The sequence below is a fragment of the Spermophilus citellus genome, assembly GCF_964194105.1.
Source record: "Spermophilus citellus genome assembly, contig: SCAFFOLD_351, whole genome shotgun sequence".
In the NCBI taxonomy this organism is placed as follows: Eukaryota; Metazoa; Chordata; class Mammalia; order Rodentia; family Sciuridae; genus Spermophilus; species Spermophilus citellus.
Window position 1 is genome coordinate 174,044 of NW_027673084.1, and position 20,251 is coordinate 194,294.

General features: G+C 41.4%; 1 protein-coding gene across 1 annotated transcript in view; it reads left to right on the plus strand.

Annotated features, from left to right (window-relative positions):
* Positions 1 to 20,251, plus strand: part of LOC308640130 (myosin-13-like) — a 67,131-nt gene that overhangs the window by 8,736 nt on the left and 38,144 nt on the right. Inside the window, 18 exon segments of the mRNA XM_081312151.1 lie at positions 1,117 to 1,260; positions 1,346 to 1,502; positions 3,018 to 3,045; positions 3,358 to 3,469; positions 5,189 to 5,281; position 7,511; positions 7,514 to 7,573; positions 7,669 to 7,767; positions 7,871 to 7,974; positions 9,538 to 9,666; positions 9,668 to 9,680; positions 11,780 to 11,898; positions 12,645 to 12,794; positions 12,899 to 13,069; positions 13,801 to 13,941; positions 13,945 to 14,110; positions 16,161 to 16,234; positions 16,338 to 16,425. Coding sequence (XP_081168277.1) covers positions 1,117 to 1,260; positions 1,346 to 1,502; positions 3,018 to 3,045; positions 3,358 to 3,469; positions 5,189 to 5,281; position 7,511; positions 7,514 to 7,573; positions 7,669 to 7,767; positions 7,871 to 7,974; positions 9,538 to 9,666; positions 9,668 to 9,680; positions 11,780 to 11,898; positions 12,645 to 12,794; positions 12,899 to 13,069; positions 13,801 to 13,941; positions 13,945 to 14,110; positions 16,161 to 16,234; positions 16,338 to 16,425 — 1,849 coding nt within the window.

The following is a 20,251-nucleotide window of genomic DNA, read 5'->3' on the forward strand; positions in this document are numbered from 1 at the left end:
TTATTATTGGACATAATCTCTGATTCCAGATCTTTATCACTGGGCTAGAAAAAAAATCTCTTCAGTCACTCTTGGGGTTGTCCCACCCTCAAGGTTGTGGCATATTCTCAACCTACACAGTCTTGCTTCGGGGTTGCATTGCCTCCTAAAAAATCTATTTAGAAAAACGTGCCAGATCCTAAAGGTTCAGGATACAGAGACTTTTCTCTCATTCTGTTGGCCACAGTGTGGTCTGTCTTTCTAGTCTAAGGCAGTGGCACAGGAGGGCCTCCCTTCTCAAGAATTTTAGGCTATAGCAAATCTCCTTCCTTTTACCTCTTCTGTAAAACCCTCAAACCTCCTCTAAGCACTTTGTTTTTTTTTTTTTTTGGAAAACAAAATCCAGAAAGTCCTATAGATTCCTTCTCTTTTCTACCCTATTTTCTACCTCTCTTAAGAAAGAAGTACAGAGACAACTGCATGTTTGAGTGAGGACAGGCAGGAAAAACACAGAGTGGGAAAAAATCCAGTAATCATCTTGAAATACTTTACAACTATGGACCATGCATGATGCAGGCTCAAATGTTCTAACTAGGACAGCAGGGGTACAAAGAATTGTGGGAGGCATGAAGAAACAAGGAAGAGAGGAAATGGGTCTCAGAAGAGGGAGCACTTGAAGGTGTCCAGATATCATTTCAATGAAGATATTCATTGAAGATAAAGGAACCCTCTTGATCAAGGGCATTGAGGTAGAAATGCATAAAACACACTGGAGCAGTTCCTTCCAACCTTCTAACCTTTGTCACATCCCAGAACTCACAGCAAATCTGGTAAACAAAGGCAATCTACCTTGATAGTGGCTATTCTAAGCTCCATCTGGCCATCCTGAAGGCAAAGGGCTCTATAGCTCTGCACGCCTGTAACCATCTCCTAGAACCCACAATGGCAGACTGATTGGGATCATCAGACCAGCACTGGTTTAACCAGAATCAGGTTAATCAAGGGCAAGTTACTTAAAGATCATCTCTAGACATGGAAATGACCGATAAATATATCACTGAATATACCACAGTATCTCACTACTTCACCCCTCCAGTGGCTTCCTCTCCATTGCTTGCTTTTCTTCTCAATACGCAGACGCTAACTCTGAACAGTGATCAGGTGTTCCCCATGAACCCTCCCAAATTCGACAAGATCGAGGACATGGCCATGATGACCCACCTGCACGAGCCTGCTGTGCTGTACAACCTCAAAGAGCGTTATGCAGCCTGGATGATCTACGTGAGTGCCCTTGAACATCGGTGCACATCATTTATTTCTCTGAGTAAAAACAAGATCTAAATGATTAATTTTCTGATTTTCACAGACCTACTCAGGACTCTTCTGTGTCACCGTCAACCCCTACAAGTGGCTGCCGGTATACAACCCAGAGGTGGTGGCTGCCTACAGAGGCAAAAAGCGCCAGGAGGCCCCGTCCCACATCTTCTCCATCTCCGACAACGCCTACCAGTTCATGCTGACTGGTGAGTCCTCTCTTTGTTCATGCTTTTAAAAATAATTGTCAGTTATTCAAGCCCGTTAGAGGCTTTGGCCATCTGAACAGTTCATGAACCAAAGAGCTTCAGATGATTTGGGGATGAATAGCCAGCAGTGCAAATCTTTTATTTACTGGTCATGATGCATGGAAAGTCCAGTGGTCGTGGCCAAAGCCACACTAAGTCCATGCTTATTTAGGGAGCACAAAGAAATGTCCTGTCCTTACCTGCAAAGCACCCTTAGAAGAGAAACTGTGTTAGTATCCACAAAGTTGTAAAAATAGGTGGAAAAGTCTTCCTTTACCTGCTTTCCTCCTTAACTCAGGCTTCTGTGCATCTTCCCCGGATTTCCAAAGTGGCATTAGAAATAGAGATATGGTGATACTGCCATGCCATTATCACTTTTATCTTCTCAACTTTTGCCTGATTTGACTCAGCACAGAGACAAGAAATAAAAGCCAGCATTCAAGATTGGAGGACACTTAAAAATCATCCAGTACAATGTCACCCATACTTCAATCATTTCTATCCCACATTTACAATCTTTAACCTTTCTGCAAACAATATTTGTTTTCTTTAACTGAAGTGACCTCAGTTTTAAAGGGAAGGTTAATATCACTATTAGGATGCTATAAGTGCTATAACAAAGTACTACAGACTGGGTGGCTTAAACAACAGAAATGTATTGTCTCACAGTTCTAGAGGCCAGAAGTCTGTAATCGAGGTTTCAGCAAAGTTCTTTCCTTCTGAGGCTGTAGGAGAATCTGTTCCAGGTTTTGCACTTAGCTTCTGTGGTTTGCAGGCAATCTTTGATGATTCTTGGCATGTGGAAGAGTCACACTGCCCTCTGGCTTCATCTTCACATGGCATTCTCCGTGTGTGTGTGTGTGTGTGTGTGTGTGTGTGTGTGTGTGTGTGTCTTTATATGTCCCCTTATTATAAGGATACCAGTCATATTGGATCAAGATTTCACCCTACCCTGAAAGACCTCATCTTGATTAATTACATCTGCATCTTATTTACATCTTATTTCCAAATAATTCTGAGGTTTCGGATATTAGGACTTCAATATATGAATTTTTTCAATCCATACACTCTCAGAAATAGTTTCTCATGAGTAGAAAATAAAAGTAAGAGAAAAATACCATGACAGCCAATAAGTGCCTACAAATTCAAAATAGAAGCTGTGGTCTCCCACTTGCTCTGAACCTGAAACTGGCTTTCTTTGTTTCAAAGAGAGATGGAAAGCAAAGAGTTAAAGATCTACCAACATGAACAACTTTTACATGTGGGGTTCACTGTTCATCTCCCAGGCTTCCCATACATTCCACATTTAAGAAATCTGTACAAATTGTAGCCAAGATTAGACATTCCTGAACCACACCTCAAGTTCAAAATCCAACCAGGCCCTAGGTTCTTTAACTTTCCCCCAATTTGCTCTGTATTTAAATCCTACCTGTTTGTTGTTCACTTATTTTGTTTTGCCTCCTTTTGTGTTTCTAGATCGAGACAACCAGTCCATCCTCATCACGTGAGTAACCTGTGTTTGAGCCCATGATGACTCAGAAACCAGTTCCCATCCCTTCCACTTTCCTTTGTCACATTTACTTTTCTTTTTGGTACTGGGGATTGTATTTAGGGGTACTTGACCCCTGAGCCACATCCCAGCCCTATTTTGTATTTTATTTAGAGACAGGGTCTCACTGAGTAGCTTAGCACCTCGCCATTGCTGAGGCTGGTTTTGAACTCTCGATCCTCCTGTCTCAGCCTTTGGAGCCACCGCTGGGATTACAGGCATGTGCCACCGAACCAGGCCTCTAACCATTTACTTTTAAATTGACAGTGGAGAATCTGGTGCAGGGAAGACTGTGAACACCAAGTGTGTCATCCAGTACTTTGCAACAATTGCAGTTACTGGGGACAAGAAGAAAGAGCAGCCAACAGGCAAAATGCAGGTAAGCAATGGCCTGCCTTGGAGGCTTATTAGAATAAGCATGTCTGACATATTGGGTGAGCGCCAAGGTGTGTCACAGCTCAGATGAGCCAGGTAAACAGAACAGAAGTTTCCTCTTCTCTGTATTCTCACACAGAACATTTCCAATGCCAAATGTGTGAGGTTTTGTTGTTGTTTTATTTTTCCCCCCACACCAGGCAATATCCTAATTCTCTATAGACACCCACTGGGGTAGGGGGTGGGAGCAGCAATCTTACAATTCAATTCAATTATGATACTAACTCCCTGGAAATAGTATCATATTCCATAAGACACCCCCCACTTCAGGTGTCCATTGCAAGTCCCAGTGCTAAGTGGAACTGACCAGTTACACATCTGGGGCTCCTACAAACCCCTTCTCAAGTTCAGTAATTTGCTAGAATGGTTCAAAGAACTCAGAGAAACACTTTACTTACTACTGGTATATTATAAAAGAAACAATTCAAGAACAACCAGTTGGAAGAGATGCATAGAGGGGTAAGACAGGGAGAGAAGCATGGAACTGCCATGCCACCTCCCAGCGTCTCCATGGGTTTGTCAAGAATTCTCCATGGTTAAGAATTCTTACAGAGGTTCTGTTACATGGGCATAACCAACCAGATCATTGGCTTTGGTGATTAGTTTAACTTTCAGTCTCCCCTGAAATCTCCAGTCCTGTAATCAGTTCCCATGGCAACCAACCCCCATCCTGGGGCTCTCTGGGGACCACCCCCAGACACCACTCATTCATTATTAGTATGTAATCAGACACTTAGAACTTTGGAGATGCCAAGGGATTCAGGAGATTTGTGTCAGAAAACGGAAATATATCTTTTATTATATCACAATCAGAGGCAAGGCAAAAAGTGGATTTGGGATCTAACACTAGTTCCTTCAACAATAGTTGAGTGATCTTGACCAACTCCACATGCCCTCTGGAGAAGGGAATGGAAACACCAGGAGTTTTCAAATTGAAGCACACATCAGAACCAATTAAAGGGCTTTTAAAAGGAATTGAGAGCCTCAGCCCATAATTTCTGATTAAGAAGGTCTAAAGTGGGATCCAATGTTTTGCCTTTCTAACATGTTTTCAGGTAAAGTTCTTACTGCTGGTCTAGGGACCACACTTTGAGAATCACTAGGTTTAACAGTTTCCAAACCTCTCTGGAGCCAGAAGGATAAGTGATGGACGTGAGGTAGAAATCCTTTTTACCATAGTAGACTCCTGAGTAACAATTTTTACGATTTTTTTTTTTTTTTTGCTACTTACAAGACATTTTTGAAAACCATTTTTTTTATTGCATGATCTTTGAGGTCATTTCCCCTTCTGAACACAAATGTCTATGATATTAGGTGAGTACAGAGGTACATGTACCTAAAAACCCATGATTTATAATGAAATATAATCAGAGAAGAGAGGCAGTGTGAATGTCAAGATGGAGAGGATAATGTTCCATCCTAGAATCTGACATGACCAGGGGTTCCTTCCTTGCATCCTAATAAGAGCTTCTCTGGGGTAGGACCTTAAGACTCCTTAGGTGGGATCTGGTGGGGCCCTGGTATCTCCACATGTCTGCACTGGACACCAGGTAAGACTGGTGGACACTTCTCCCTGGACCTTTCCCAGAGCACACACACTTTCCAGTCACCTGTGGGCTTCTCAGGAAGACAGTCCAAAGTCCTCTCTTCTTTTTGTTGTTAGGGAACCCTGGAGGATCAGATCATCCAAGCCAATCCCCTGCTAGAGGCCTTTGGAAATGCCAAGACCGTGAGGAATGACAACTCTTCCAGATTTGTAAGACCCAGCCCAGTTTTCACCTACCCCAGCCAACCACACCCTGTCCTTAAGTGCTGGATGTGAAAAATTGTCACATAAACTAAAACATACTGGGCCTTGTTCTACCCTCCAGCAATTCAGATTAATCTACTGAACTGGAATATTTTAATCCACTTTGAAAATAGTGTTGGCCTCTTCCTGGCAGAGGGAGGATTTAGCTGTCTTTCCCTAACTAGTCAACATCACCTCACAAGCATCCTGAAGCCTCAGAGATTCAAATTCTGCAAGTAGAAATCAATTCTTGAATGCTAACATCAGATTCTCTAGATGGAGACATTTTAAACCTTATTTTGGCCACGTTTATAAGTGTGTAGTGATATCTAATGAAGGTTTTAATGTATATCTCCTAAATTGGTAATGATAGTGAACATCTCTTCATGTGCTCACTTAATATTACTGAACAACATCCATTGACTTAGCCACAGAATTCTTAGTGTGAATTAGGTTGGTAGATTTGACCTACTCCAAGTCAGGAAGTCCTAGGAGCTGCAGAAGAACTAGCAAAGACAAAAGGGATCCCAGTAGGAATTGGTTGGTGCTAAGTATATTAAAGTTAATCATTCTTCCTTCAACCATTTCACTTAGGAATAGCACCACCAAAGAGGTGTTTATTTCCATACTGGCAAATAAGCATTCAGCAATATGTTCAATTTCATTGGCCAGGGGAGCAAATACTCAAGAGATACAGCCGTCATTTATGCCTCTAGTTGCAAAAGTGCCTCAGAACTTCACACATCTCACCAGCTGAACAATCTCAAGCTCACATTTTATGGTCACCCCATAAAGATAAAACGGTTGCTGATTAAAAAGTAGATGCATTCCTCAAAGACTGTAGCTCTGAGCCCTGGCCTTTCTTTCCTTAGATATGCGCTTGGTCCCCTGTATACTACCCACTTGTACATTTGTCTTCCTGGGTGCAAAACTAAGCCCTTCTTTGTGGGGGATCTGAGTGCATTTTACATGTATAGAGATGTATTACAGTGCTTGGACCAATTTTAGCTATGGTGCTAATCTGATTCCACATTTAAGTGGAGATAATGCCTTTAGGACTCCCTGTCATCACATCCATTTATTCACTTTAGGCTTTTCCTTTTGATCCTGAGCCAGAATTCATAAGCACTCTGTACACCTTCTGCCCTCCAGACCTTTGTAGGCTAGTAATTCCATTGTCTTCCAGAAATTAGCTAAAAATACTGAAGCCCCAATACTCTCATTCACACATACGTCCACTGACCCTTCACAAACCCTTATAGGCCTCATTCAGAAAAAAGATTGAGAATGTTATTGAGTACTGACCACATTACAAACTGTGTGGAATAAACAAGTCAACATTTTCGCCTTTAAATTTGTTCACAGTATGGTAAGTACCAATTAAATGGATATGAGAAAGGGGCACACATAATTTCTATGTACTATGCACATATTTATATGTACTATGTAAATTAATACATATATAATTCACATGTATGCATTATATCTAAATTTTATAAAATAATATAAATTAAAGTTTATATATTTTATATATGTGTATGTGCATATGTGTATATATACATACACATTTATATATACATATATACACATACATATGTATGTGTGTATATACATACGTGTGTAAGTATGTGTATATATATGTGTATGTATGTGTGTGTGTGTATACTTTATTTATCACTCCCCAAAAAGGGAGAAACCCAGACCCTGAGTTGTTCTTTGGGGAGCCAGATGCCTAGGAGTTAGACTTGCCTGTAGTAAGTAGTATGTAAAATCTCAGAATTAGCATTCAAAGGCAAAAAAAAGAAAGAAAGAAAAAGAAATTAGACATCCCATCCATATAATCAATTCTAATATTTGAGAAAGTATTTGGGAAACAAGGTGTAAAAATAATATAAAAATCAAGGATGCAGTCAGGAATGAGGTGGTTCCAAGCAGGGAGCTGGAGGGGAGCCTATGGATGCCCCCTGAGCTGTAGGAGCAAGGCTGGGAACTCTGGATAGAGCTACCTGAGCCTTGGTCGGTCAGCCTGGGGACTGCAGGAGTGCGACAAACCAAGACAGGAAGTACTTATGCTTCTGGCTTCACTGCCTCCCTAACCCTGTGCTTCCCACCCATTGGTGATAGCACCTATCAGAGGCCCACACAGAATCATATAGAGCAAGTGACTGTGGTGTTTTTCATCCTGCCATCGGACAGGGAAGTTCATTCGGATTCACTTCGGAGCCACTGGAAAGCTGGCATCTGCTGACATTGAAACCTGTAAGTCTGGACACTTGATACAAATTCCTTGGTATTTTGCCACAAAGGTCACTCTTGGGAACCTGAAATCATTATTTTTGTTGTTGTTACCTTAGATCTCTTGGAAAAATCCAGAGTGACATTTCAGTTATCTGCTGAGAGAAGCTATCATATTTTTTACCAAATCATGTCAAACAAGAAGCCAGAACTCATTGGTAAGCTCTCGGATATCATTCTTATCTTCCTCATCAGTGGCTTTGGGACAATACCCAGAGTAAGTTGTGTCTACAGTATTAAAAAGATCTTGGTGTTTTCCAGACCTGCTTCTGATTTCAACCAACCCCTTTGACTTTCCCTTCGTGAGCCAGGGAGAGGTCACTGTAGCCAGCATTGATGACAGCGAGGAGCTGTTGGCGACTGATGTAAGCATGAAATTAATTTGTTTATGCAGAGAATTAAGGAGTTTGAACTGACAGGCAGCTCAGGGAACTCATGAGAAAACTGGGACCCAGGGACACTAAGTGATTAGACCAAAGACAGGGATTGAGAGCTCAGAGAATGAGTCCAGTTTGCCCTTTTCCCTACTTAGCTCCACATCACAAGATTCCAAAATAAGAATCCAGGGGTTCTCCAAGCACGCCGTCACTTCTATCCTCTAATACTTGAATTAGAATAAATTTTTGCATTTATAAGCTTTGTAATGTAACATTTGTTGGAAGTTTTCAGGTTACAAAATCACCTACCTACACGGCTCAAGAAAGTTTAGAAAATATGAAGAAGTACAAAACAGAGAGGCAAAATAATAATAACAATAATAAACAACCTCACACTTCAATGCCTCTCCATTATTCTTTCTACCTGTCCTTGTAGGTTCACTTTAGGGACCTATCTCCTCTGTATAACTATCTAGTCTGTGGCCTTTTACTTTGGGGAATAATTTGAAAAGTTATTATCTCATTAAATCCACATGAAATTCATGTGGATTTAATGAGATAATATATAGATAGTGCTTTACCCATCCAAAGTTCCTCCACTCATCCCACACCCCCACCCCATTATGGATGAGCATCCGCTGCCTAGAACATTTGGCCTTTGGTTTTTTGGGATTGGCTTACTTTGCTTAGCCTGATATTCTCTAACTCCATCTAATCACCTGCAAATGCCATAATTTTATTCTCTTGTATTGCTGAGTAATATTCCATTATATATATATATATATATATATATATATATATATATATATATATATACCAAATTTCTTTATCCATTCATCTATTGAAGGGCATCTAAGTTGGTTCCACAGTTTGGCTACTGTAAATTGTGCTGCTATGAACATTGATGTGGCTGCATCACTGTAGTATGCTGTTTTTAAGTCCTTTGGGTATAGACCGAGGAGTGGGATAGCTGGATCAAATGGTGGTTCCATTCCCAATTTTACCAATGCACAGCACACACACACACACACACACACACACACACAAAAAAGGAGCTTTGCCTAAATTTGCTCCTTTTTCATTCAAAAACCAATGGTATTATATTCAGTGATCTCTTTTTCTAGATCTAATGTTCTATAATGCATTTATTTGATTCTGAACAATATTGGAATTCCTATGTTACAATGATAAACGTTCAAGCTTTGGGACTATTTCTCCATCACTACCTATGTGATTTCCTTCCCACGATGATTCCTAATCACCTCATCCAGAAAATAGCCCCCATCTATGTGCAGTGGGAAGGATTTTACTCAGTTCTTATTTGATGGACAAAGATAGATCATTCACGTATTCTTCCTACAATCACCTCCAGACACACAAACATGTTAAATAAATGGTTTTTACTCACTAACTTACCACACCCCACCCATCATCCATTTATCGAAACAAATTTTATCTCATGTTCTGTAAGGAGATAAGGTCTCTGCCAGGAGAAAGCTGCAGACAAATCCCTGGGTCCTGTTGAGACACTGGCCCTTTTTCCCCTCTCAGAATGCCATTGACATCCTGGGCTTCAGCTCAGAGGAGAAAGTTGGGATCTACAAGCTGACAGGAGCCGTGATGCACTATGGGAACATGAAGTTCAAGCAAAAGCAGCGAGAGGAGCAGGCAGAGCCAGACGGCAGGCACGGAAGGTAACTTCTTTGAAGAAGGTGGATTTGACTCCCCGTCTGTGTTTGTGTGTGGATGATACCATGGGAGCTAAACACTACATCTCAAGACTTGCTCTTCCAAAATTGTATAAGTGGAACTTGAGTTGTCTGAAGCTCAGAGTACCAACACTGGGGAAGTCCACCAGCTTGATCGGGGACTCCTGTAGTGGTGAATGACCAACCACTCTGCTAGTTTCCACTTTCAAAGTTGGCCTGCTTTTTAAGGTAGAATTAATGCGAGAATATCATGAAGTGAACTTTACTTTCTTTCCATGTATATCACTACTATTAATGTAAACAATACTGTCATAATCATTTTGGGCCTAAATGAGGCCTTTGATAAAGTGGGGTCCAAATTTTGTTCTTCCTATCACTCCTACCTTGACATCTAAGTACGGACTGGTGAACAAATGTTCCTCTTCCTAACTCTCACCTGGCTGATCTCACCATTATCCTCTGAGAGGCTTGGGAGGAGAGCCTAGGGAAGCAGGAGGGCTGAACAGGGACAGGATTAACCCCTATGTGTCCTACTTATTGAACTTCTTATCTCTCACAATGTACCAATTCCTTGAATAGAAGGCTGGCAACGTGGGTCAACCCTGATGATTCCAGATTTATCTGTCATTCCCACAGGGTGTGAAGCAGAGTGTTTTTAGCCCTTGGGTAATAAATAAGGAATTAGAGACTAGGCCCCATAAAGCCTGCCTGCTTAGGTTAGTCCCTCCTAGGATAATCTCCCTTTTGTATCAACTCAAAATCCACTGGTTAGCCATCTCATCAGGGATGTGATAGCCTATCATACACTCCTGCCACACTCAGGTGAAGAAAAGCGTGTATGCACACCCCAGGGAGCATGTCTCAGAAGCAGTCTTAGAATCTTGCCCATGATACCTGTGCAGAGTAAATCACAGGAGAGAAAGAATCCCGAAGGAATAAATTTCTGACTGAAGTAATCAGGGAAGGCTTCCAGAGGAGGAGCCACTGGCTTGGACTGTGAAGGATGATTAGGATTCTGGAAAATGTGGGGTAGAGGGAAGAATAAGCATTAGAACTGCCTCACAAGGTAGTCCAGAAAAGATTGTGCTGGGAAGGGAGGGACAGAGAGGGGTCCACTTTGGCTACAGAGCGGTCTGTGTGTAGTGGATTTGTAGGAGATTAAAATTTAAATGTGATTATTTGGGCATTAGTTCTGAAAGTCCTTGAGTGCCAGGGTAAATGGTTTAGAACGTATTTGGCAAGCTACAGAAACCACTGACACTCCAAGTAACAAGGGAAGTGTGTGACCACCTGGGATTAATCAGCCAGCAGTCAGCTTGTCAACTCACCAACCACCCAGCCCAAGGGGTACCCCCAGGAATTCACATATAACCTATGCACATCCTCCAGGATGCTTTAAATTATCTCTAGATTACTTGCAATACCCAAACAATGTAAACACTATGTAAATAGCTGTGCTGTATTGCTTAGAAAATAAGGACAAGAAAAAGAAGTCTGTATATGTTCAGTACAGATGCAATCTTTTCCCAAATATTTTTGATCCAAGGTTAGTAGAATCACACATGCAGAACCCACAGCAGATACTACAAGTGTAGTCCATAAGCCAAATAAAATTGCCCATGTTCAACTGCTTTCAACTGTGAACACTTGAAGGCAGGTTCAAGGTTTTGAGTTTCTCTCTCAACCATTAGCACGGCACTTTGTATAAATTAGGAAAGGGCCTAACATGTATTGTCAACTGTCCACATGGTTCTTTACTTCAGTACCATTTTATGTATTATCAGACTCTAATATTACTATGCAAGTTATGTCTTTTTATGAAGTTGAAATATCAGTAGGTCAAGATCAAACAAAATGTTAATTGCTGATAAAGGTTATATCCAAGAGGCAAATTGCAAGTTCTTGAGACAGGTCCCTGGACTATGAGTCCAAACCTCACTGAATCAGTGCAGTCCTGGTACATATGGGAGAATGCAGAGACATCAAAAGGGACTCATAGAAAACATTTCTGGGAGGAACGAGAGCCTCATTGGGTGCCTTAGCAGTGGCTGCTTTTGCATGACACATTTCTCCTCTTCTGTCAGTGGCTGACAAAGCTGGGTACCTGATGGGTCTGAATTCTGCAGAAATGCTGAAAGGCCTGTGCTGTCCCAGGGTGAAGGTTGGAAATGAATATGTCACCAAAGGGCAAAATGTCCAACAGGTAATGGAGATGCTTCAAATCTAGTTGATGAAGGTATTTTGCTATTTTAATCATCATATTAAAGTCTTCTCAGTGACAGTTTTCAGAAATACATAGGAAACTGGTTTGGGCATTAAGGGGGAATTCATTTTAGACCTCAGGGGGAATTCAAGTCATGCCAAAGAAAAAATGCCCACCCACCACCACCCCCTGCATGTCATGAGCACCGGGAATCAGGCAGTGAAGAACCCTCTAGAGCCAGGTGGCTTTTTCTAGCATCTTTACTGAGGTGGCATGGGCAGTCATCTTTCTCCTTCTCTGTTTATCTTTGCTTAGGCAGAGAAGCTTTCTCCACCTCTTTGCGTGGATGACCCCCTCATACTTCCCAAGTTTACATATCTGTGTTTCCAGATCCACCCAGATATTCAGACCAGTCAACTCCAGATTCTCTTAAGAGATACTCTCATTCACCCATACTGGAGCAAGGATCCAACTCTGGCTCCAATAAGTATGGCCAGGGGCTAGAGTCATGGGCTATAATCCTGGTTGTTAGAAAACTATCTTTGTAAGTGAAATAGTTCTCAAAGAAACAGGAGCATCATGAGCTGGACAAATATCTCAAGAAATATTTAATATTATGTTGAACAGTATGAAATTGACAAAAATTCAATGGCTTTTGACCTTCTTGACATCAATTTCATCTGTTCCAACTTAATATGACTGTAAAAATGCCAATTTGAATGTGGTGTGGGTGATCCTTCCTCAAGGTGACCAACTCAGTGGGAGCCCTGGCCAAAGCCGTCTATGAGAAAATGTTCCTGTGGATGGTCACCCGTATCAACCAGCAGCTGGACACCAAGCAACCCAGGCAGTACTTCATTGGGGTCTTGGACATTGCTGGCTTTGAGATCTTTGATGTGAGTTGTTTGGGGAAATGACTGGCTGACTTGGTGTCTGCTTGGCAGAATTTCCAGGGAATTTTCCAAACTCACTCAAACTCTTTGGTATTGGAAACACCTAGTTCAACAGCCTGGAGCAGCTGTGCATCAACTTCACCAATGAGAAACTGCAACAGTTCTTCAACCACCACATGTTCGTGCTGGAGCAGGAGGAATACAAGAAGGAAGGCATCGAGTGGGAGTTCATTGATTTTGGGATGGACCTGGCTGCCTGTATTGAGCTTATCGAGAAGGTAGAGAAACGCTGCTCCCCAGGGAAAGCTCCTCTTTGCTGGGACCCTGGGATACTTGTTACTCTGCCTCTTCTCTGCTAATAGATTGGTGTCCTAACCTTACTCTCCAAGGCTGTGAGCCTTCAGATGACTGAATCCTCTTTTATAGAAAGGATAAAGCATTTGAAAAGCACCCCAGAATCTGTTCTGACACTTCAAAGAGGTGCATGGATGGTTCAGATCCAAGTGTTCCGTTATTCCGAAGAATGTGAGTGCCATTCCAACAAGGCACTCACATTCTTGATTTGCCCAAAGACCCAAAGGGGAAGGACCGTGCACAATGGGGTTCTTGGTAGAACATTACTATGAAAACAGAAGATGACATCAACTTTTAAAAAATGACTTCCCATAATAATTTTGAAAACTGATCATGTTGAAATAACTATATCTTCCTAAGTAGCCATAGGAAGCCCAGATATCATTTAATGTATGATTCATCTTATGGCTCTATGTGCAACTTTCTATTCTTTCCATGTTCTTTTGTTCAACAAATATTAAACACATTCTGTATATCTACCATTGTTTGGTCATTGCACCAAAACAAGAGCCTTGTTCCTACAGAGCTTATGTTCCAGTGCTGGAAGTACCAGAGTGATGGCACCAAAAAAATTCTCTTTGGCTTCCCCAGACCATGGAGCCATTGGTAGGTACTCTTAAATATAGAGGAATGGTCTCTGTTATCCTCCTTCCAGCCTATGGGCATCTTCTCCATCCTGGAAGAGGAGTGCATGTTCCCCAAGGCAACAGACACCTCCTTCAAGAACAAGCTGTATGACCAGCACCTGGGCAAGTCCAACAACTTCCAGAAGCCCAAGCCTGCCAAAGGCAAGGCCTAGGCCCACTTCTCGCTGGTGCACTATGCAGGCACTGTGGACTACAACATTGCTGGCTGGCTGGACAAGAACAAGGACCCCCTGAATGAGACAGTGGTGGGACTGTACCAGAAATCTTCACTGAAGTTGCTGTCCTTTCTTTTTTCCAACTATGCTGGTGCTGAAACAGGTAAAATTCTTATCTTTATCCACCCCCCTCCCCAGCCCCTGTGGAAATCTCTGTGTAATTACTCATATCACAAAGCTGCTCATAGAACCAGTAGTCAAGCTTCAGGCTGAGCTAGATTTGTCTGTCTCTGTTCTCCATTTTTTCTTTTCCCTACTCTAACTCCTCCTTAAGATAGACGTCTGTGGAGGTAAACTGCCCCTCTTAGTGCACAAAGTCACTAATACTAAATTATTTAATTATGTTTTCATTAATATATAATTTACATTCAATAAAATTTACCCTTTACATTTTCCAGCAGTGCTTAGTATATTCACAATGTTGTACCACCACCATCTGATTCAAGAACCATTTCATCACCCCCTGCAATCTATCAACATCCGTCACTCCTCAATTTGATCCAGATCCCCTGAAAACCACTGATCTCCTTTCTGTCTCTGTGGATTTGCTATTCTGGAGATCTGTTACAAATTGAATAACATACAACATGGCCATTTGTGTCTGGCTTCTTTCACCAGACTAATATTTTTAAGGTTTGTCTATGATGTAGCATATTTCATCAGTACTTCCGTCCTTTCTGTAGATAAATAACATTCCATTGTGTGAATGTACCACATTCTATTCATCCATTCACCCATTGGCAGACACTTGGGTTGCCTTGACCTTTGGGCTATTGTGAAAACTGCTGCTATGAGCATTTGTAGACACGTTTCTATGGAAATATGTGTTGTCAATTCCCTTGAAAATATACCTAGGAGTGGAATTGCTGTGTCACATGGTAACTATGGCAACCTTTTGAGGTGGCTGAATCCTTTTCCAAAGTGACTGCAGCAGCTAGTGTCACTTTTTAAGGTTACCATTGTATTTATATTTTAAATAATTGCCTAACTAGAGTTGAAAAGGAGAGACTACCTTAAATGTATAAATTTATTACATTAATGCTTTTCATTTTAAAATATATACAATATAAACATTTCATAGATAATTGGATCTTTTTAAAAATTAATGTGTAGCATACTTTGGCAGAAAAATGTGATAAATGTGCATAAATTTAAACTTCATGTGTGCTAAATATGAAAGTGAGCCATTCAGAAAAAGTAGAACAAATATCACTGACTCCAAATTCAGATAGCAAATTGGGTTATTTCTTTTAGAAAGAAGAAAATTTGACTTGTAGAATATTATCGGCTTACTTTTATTACCTTCGGTTACTTTCTTATTAAGAAGTAAACAGGGGAGCTGAGGATGTACAGCCCTTGCCTAGTGGGTGAAAGGACCTGGGTTCACTTCTCAGTACTGCCAAAAAGGTAAGAAAGAAAGAAGGAAGGGAGGAAGGAAAAAGAGAAAGAGCTAAACAAAAATTCTGGAATAAAAGGATGTCAACTCAAGAAAGAAATCACGGGGCTGGGGTTGTGGCTCAGCGATAGAGCTCTTGCCTAGCATGGGTGGGGCCCTGGGTTTGATCCTCAGCACCACATAAAAATAAATAGATAAAATAAAGGTATTGTGTTCAACTACAAATAAAAAATAAAAAAAATATTTTTAAAAAAGAAATCACAATCATTAAGAGGGACATCTCAATCTTGCCAATTAGTCAGTCTGATTTCATGTCTGACCTCTAAAGGTAAGAGACTAATCTTCTGTTCCGAGAGTCTTAAGTTATTATTAAAGTAAAATGCCACCCACATGCACCCTCCCCACCCCATCAATGGGGATAAAGTTGAGCTTTCCCAAATCTGGACAGTTTAAAAGCATCTTTTAAAAAATCAAACAAGGGGCTGGGGTTGTGGCTCAGGGGTTGAGCGCTCACCTAGCACATGCAAGGCCCTGGGTTCTATCCTCAGCTCCACATATAAATAAATAAAATAAAAGTATTGTGTCCAACTACAACTAAAAAATTATTATTTTTAAAAATCAAACAAATAACAATTTAAGTCTGTTAAGTCAAAAGAAAACCAAAGCTCCTGTTTTTGGACTTGAAAGAGGTGATTGGAGAGTCCACCACTGTGTTCTCTGGGCTGCCTCTGACCTGCCCTTCCCTGTCTGCCTCCAGGTGACTCTGGGGGAAGCAAGAAAGGCGGGAAGAAGAAGGGATCCTCTTTCCAGACGGTGTCAGCCGTGTTCAGGGTTCGTGTTTTGGCAACTTCCACATTGCAGTTATTCTGCCTGGTAAAAATGACATGTGCTGAAATAAATGGGCTTGTTTTTTTTTTTTTTGTTTGTATCCCAGGAAAATTTAAACAAATTGATGACCAACTTACGGAGCACTCACCCTCACTTTGTACGATGTCTGATTCCCAATGAGACCAAGACTCCTGGTGAGTAGCAATCCCATCTTGCAGAGCATTTATTGAACCGAGGAGAACTTCCTAAAATGTACATAAAATTCTGTGCATGTGTGTAGGGAAAGGGTTATAGTCTTTATCACTTCTCAAATGAGTTTGTTAAATCAGGTTACCTGACTTGTAAATTAAAACACTGGATGCCATTTTAAATTCTAGTTTCATTTGCTGTGAAGAAGCTTTTGAGCTTAATGCCATCCCATTTACTGAATATTGATTTTACTTCTTGCACTTTAGGAGTCTTGTTAGGGAAGTTGGTTCCTGAGCCAATGTGTTCCAATAGGTTGGGCCTACATTTTCTTCTAGTATGTGCAGAGTTTCTGGTCTAATTTCTAGGTCTTTGATCCACTTTGAGTCGAGTTTTGTGCAGGGTGACAGATAAGGATTAAATTTCATTCTACTACATATGGATTTCAGATAAATAATTCAAAAATGGCTGTTAGGTGCAGTGGTACATGCCTGTAATCCAGCAATTCGGGAGGCTGAGGCAGGAGGATCACAAGTTTGAGACCAGCCTGAACAACTTAGCAAAACTCTGTCTCAAAATTTAAAAAGTCTGTGGATGTAGCTCAGTGGTATAGCATTCCTGAGTTCAATCCCCAGCACCACAACCCCTCCACACAAAAATACTTATGAGACCCATGCAATATTTGGGATATATGTATATTAAAAATTTATTTAATTTAAATATTTAAAAATATTCATTTTATATTTGAAATTCAAATTCAACAAGGCATCTTATATTTTTTTTCTAGTGTCCCTACCATGAAATCATATCCCAAGCATTGTATGTATGTGTATAGACACATTTCATCCATAGCTCTCATAAGATTCTTGAAGGGCTCTATTGGCCTCTTTTATCCTAAAGTAAAGAATCATTGCATTTGGCAAATAATTGTCTTTGGTATCCCATCGTAAAAACAGCATCAATCACAACAGATTTTTGGTTTTTATCCTGTAGTGTGTGTCAGCCACCTTATTAAATTATCTCTCATCCTCGAAACAGATACATGTGATTACCTCCACTTTAAAAATGAGAACTGAGAATAAGAGACCATATAAATCTAGATAGAGAACATCGTGCACTAAAGTAGGACCGTAATTGTCACCCAGGCCCGGCTCACACATAGTAGAGTATAGCTGTTTCTCGGGGTCCTTTGTCTCAAAGAGAACAACTATTATCACAAAGAGCTGTGTCTGTGAGGGAGCCTATACACTGTGAAGTCCTTCTATACCCAACGCTCGCTCATGACTAAACACTTGCCTCTTTCACATCACAAGTGAATGGAGAGATCAGATGGCCTTCAAGTATCAACAGATACAGGAATGGATCGACCTCTGGGACTTCCAAACTGTGCCAATGGCTTACCTTTTCTTTCAGAAGGTCAATTCTAGGGAAATCTGTCGTTTCCTCTCTGTTTCCCCTTTGCTCTGGCATGGCTCTGTTTTCATTTCCTTGTCTGGAAAGAGACTAACACCCTGCTATGGTAGATAGCCTGGGAGACACCTCAGAAAGCACTTAGTGCCACCCCTTCATTTCCTAGAAGAGGTCACACTAAAGACCCTGGGATTCCAGTGCTTCACCCCAGGGCACTCAGAGCTGGGACTGAAAGCCACAGTCCAAGACCAAATCTCCAACTTCCTCCCCATCCACAGGCACATGTGGTTCTTTCTAGTTGTTCTTCTACAACCTCCCATGGCTTCATGGGATCAGAAACAGGAACCCCTAGGAAGCAGGGCTGCTGCCTCCCTCTGACTCTCTTCTTGTGACAAGCCTGGGACTTTCCAGATGTGTGCTGTTTTAAAATGTGGATTTGACTATTATTCAAGTATGGTGAGGCCAACAGATTAGGAGAGTCCTGAAAAGATGGTTTGTCACTGCAATTCCCAAGATAGGGGGTTCACCCTGTAAAGTCAGGAAGGGAAGGACAAGGGCCAGGTGAGGGGGCAAGAAGAGCAAGGGGGAAATCTCAGATAAGAGACTTTATTGTGATTTTCATGGAAAAGAATGGGTGAGTCGATGTCAACAGGCTAAGCTGGTTTAGGATTGGATAGACCCGAATAATTGCATCAGGCTTCAAGGTGTATGAACTGCCCCAGATGTCTTGCTGCTGTGTGATTAGGATAGAGGCATAAGGTCTCAGAGTGTGAGAGCTGAATAAGGACAGTTTGGAAGGTAAGGGCTTTGAATTAGTTTCTTTGCATATGAAAGGCTAATTTAACAAGGAGTCATTAGCTAAGAATTCACTAGCTACAGAAGGGGCAATCTTTTCCTGGTTAGCAGATCCCCTGAGATGCCAAAATTATAAAATGGATATCATGGATGTCATGCAACTGCCTGCGGAAGGGTGAGATGGGAGGAGAAAAGAGTGAGAGGGAAGTAAAAAGTGAGGGAGGATAAAAAGGAAAAATCTTCAGGGGTTGGTAACATGAGAAGAAGGAGGCGGTGGCTCAAGGAATATTTTAGAAATTCTGGAAATTTGTACCAAAACAAATGAGGACTTTTCATGGATCTGCTAGAAAACAACTCAGCCAGGGTTGGGAGGAAACACACAGAGGGTCCAGTCTTTGCTCTGCCAACTACCTTGCAAAGCCTTTCACTTCTCCAGGCCTCAGTCTTCCCCAGGTTCTGTGGAGATTAGGAAAGGGCCCTGTCCCCTGTCCCTCCTCTCTCTCTCCACCACCAAGTGCACACAGTATACAATAGGTGCACGGCTTGGCAAGCAACATGGCTGCTCTGGTCTCCCCATCATCAAATGATGGTCCTTTTCTTTTGGTTCTAGAAGGATCATTAACCTCTACCTGTGCCTTTTCTCCCTGCTCCTGGCTCTTGTAGAGATGCAGGGCTTAGCCTTGCCTTTGACCATGCTCGGTTGTGGCAAATCACAAGGACAAGTGTCCGTGAAGCCCCCTACAGTGTGTCAGGGGCTATTTTAACCTCTTTACATCTTCTTCCCCTTAATCTTCACAACAGCCTTTTAAAGCAGATACTCAGTATTTTTCTTATTTTTCAAGTGAAGAAATTGAGACACAGAAAGTCCCTGGTTCACATAGCCAGTAAATAGCACAGCAGGGATTTGAACCAGCAGGAATCATCATCTGAGAATTACTGAGGGGTGGACCAGATGATGTTTAAGGTTCTGTCTACATCAGTGATTTTCTGAATTTCTGATACAATTTCTATTTGGTCTTAACCAAATTTTTCTCTAGGGAATCACTGTCCAATTGAACCTTTGGGAAGGATAGAAATGTTCAATATCTGCACTGTTCAAAATGGTAGCCATTAGTTATGTGAAATGTGGACTAAGTGCAACTAAGAAATGATTTTTTTTGAGAGAGAGAGAGAGAGAGAGAGAGAGAGAGAGAGAGAGAGAGAGAGAGAGAGAGAGAATTTTTAATATTTATTTTTTAGTTCTCAGCGGACACAACATCTTTGTTGGTATGTGGTGCTGAGGATCGAACTGGGCCGCACGCATGCCAGGCGAGCGCGCTACCGCTTGAGCCACATCCCCAGCCCACGAATTTTTAATGCTAATGAATTCAGATGTAAATAGGCCCACATGGCTAATAACTGCTGCATCAGACAGTGCTGCTCTAGCAAAGCCTTAGAAATTGTATAATGATCTCTCCTCACAAGCCACCAGGGAAGCTTGTAGCATTCCAGAAGTTTTCATAAGGTTAAGTCAAAGCCAGCTTTAGCCACACCCTCCCCAGCAACTTAGGAAGCCCTTGTTAAGAAGCTGTCATGTTGGAACCGGAGAATATCATGCTAAGTGAAATATGCCAATCCCAAAAATCCAAA